Raw genomic sequence first — 1,268 nt, forward strand, 5'->3', positions numbered from 1 at the left:
GGAAGTGGGCAGGGGTTAGGGCAGAAGGATCATTGGGGTCAGATGAAAGTGGGGTCAAGGGCCACGAATTGAGGATCGGTTCAATTTCGATAATAAGCGTGTTGAATTGTTCGAATGTGAACAATTCCTCCCCGACGACGCGCTTGACGTGATGTTTAAAGGTCCTTACCGCCGCTTCCCAAAGACCACCGAAATTGGGTGACAGCGCTGGGATGAAGTGCCACGCGATGGACTTCTCCGCGAGCCAATTTTGAACCCTTGGCTCTTCTCGAAGCTCACGATAGAGCTGAGATAACTCGTGATCTGCTCCGACGAAGTTAGTCCCGTTGTCGGAGTAGATGTTTTTGCATATACCCCTCCTCGCAACGAATCGTTTCAACGCGGCGATGAATGTTTCCGTTGTCATATCGTTGACAACTTCGAGGTGTAAGTGTACTGCCTTTGTCGCGAAACATACAAACACCGCCACGTACACCATCACTCGGGTTCGATTCCTGAACTTCCTTTCCTTTATGAAAAACGGGCCGCAGTAATCGATGCCGCAATTTAGAAATGGACGGCCTTCGGTGACGCGTGCCGCAGGTAAGTTCCCCATCGTGTAATTGACCGCCGGTGGGTCTATGCGGAAGCACCTGACGCATTGCCGCACGACCTGGCGTGTCGTGTTCCTTCCGTTGATCGGCCAGTATTGTTGTCGAACGATCGACAACGTGGTGTTGATGCCCGCGTGGTGAGCTTCGAGATGGGCGTTGCGTATGATGATGGTTGTGAGATGGTGATGTTGGGGTAGCAGTATGGGATGTTTCGCTTCGTACGGTAAGGCTGAATTTTGAAGGCGGCCTCCTACTCGCAGTAGGTCATCCTCGTCCAGGAAGGGCCGCAACGGTAGCAGTTTGCTGCTGTTGGGCAGGTCCCTTTTGTCTCTAAGAGCTCGCAGTTCTTCCTGGAAGGCGGACCCTTGCAGGAGTTGCATCATTTTAATATTGGCTCGGTGGAGCTCCTCTGCCGTTAATGGTCCCTTGTTTTTACGGTACCTTCCAAACCGAAGACAATATGCGACGATTCTGCGTAATCGTTTCACGCAAGAATATCGCCTCATAAGGTCTTCGGCGTACGAGGTGGAAGACGCGAAACACGCGACCGATCGGGTTTCTGGAACCTCGGAAATAATGTTGACCGGCGAGGGCGGCCATTCCGACTCCGGGTTGGTCATCCATCTCGGTCCGTGGCGCCAGATCGGGTCCTTCAGGAATCGTTCTGCCGTTTGG

At 52.9% G+C, this 1,268-nt stretch overlaps 1 protein-coding gene across 1 annotated transcript; it reads right to left on the reverse strand.

The window, feature by feature from the left end:
- Positions 1 to 169: 169 nt before the first annotated feature.
- On the reverse strand, positions 170 to 1,213 carry LOC108554296 (uncharacterized; the record flags this gene model as incomplete). Its single annotated transcript, XM_017909513.1, has 1 exon — positions 170 to 1,213. A coding segment is annotated over exon 1 (1,044 nt), but the record flags the coding sequence as incomplete, so codon positions are not given.
- Between the last annotated feature and the right edge of the window lie 55 nt (positions 1,214 to 1,268).

Source organism: Eufriesea mexicana, unplaced genomic scaffold, assembly GCF_001483705.2.
Source record: "Eufriesea mexicana isolate 0111107269 unplaced genomic scaffold, ASM148370v2 scaffold18460, whole genome shotgun sequence".
Lineage (NCBI taxonomy): Eukaryota > Metazoa > Arthropoda > Insecta > Hymenoptera > Apidae > Eufriesea > Eufriesea mexicana.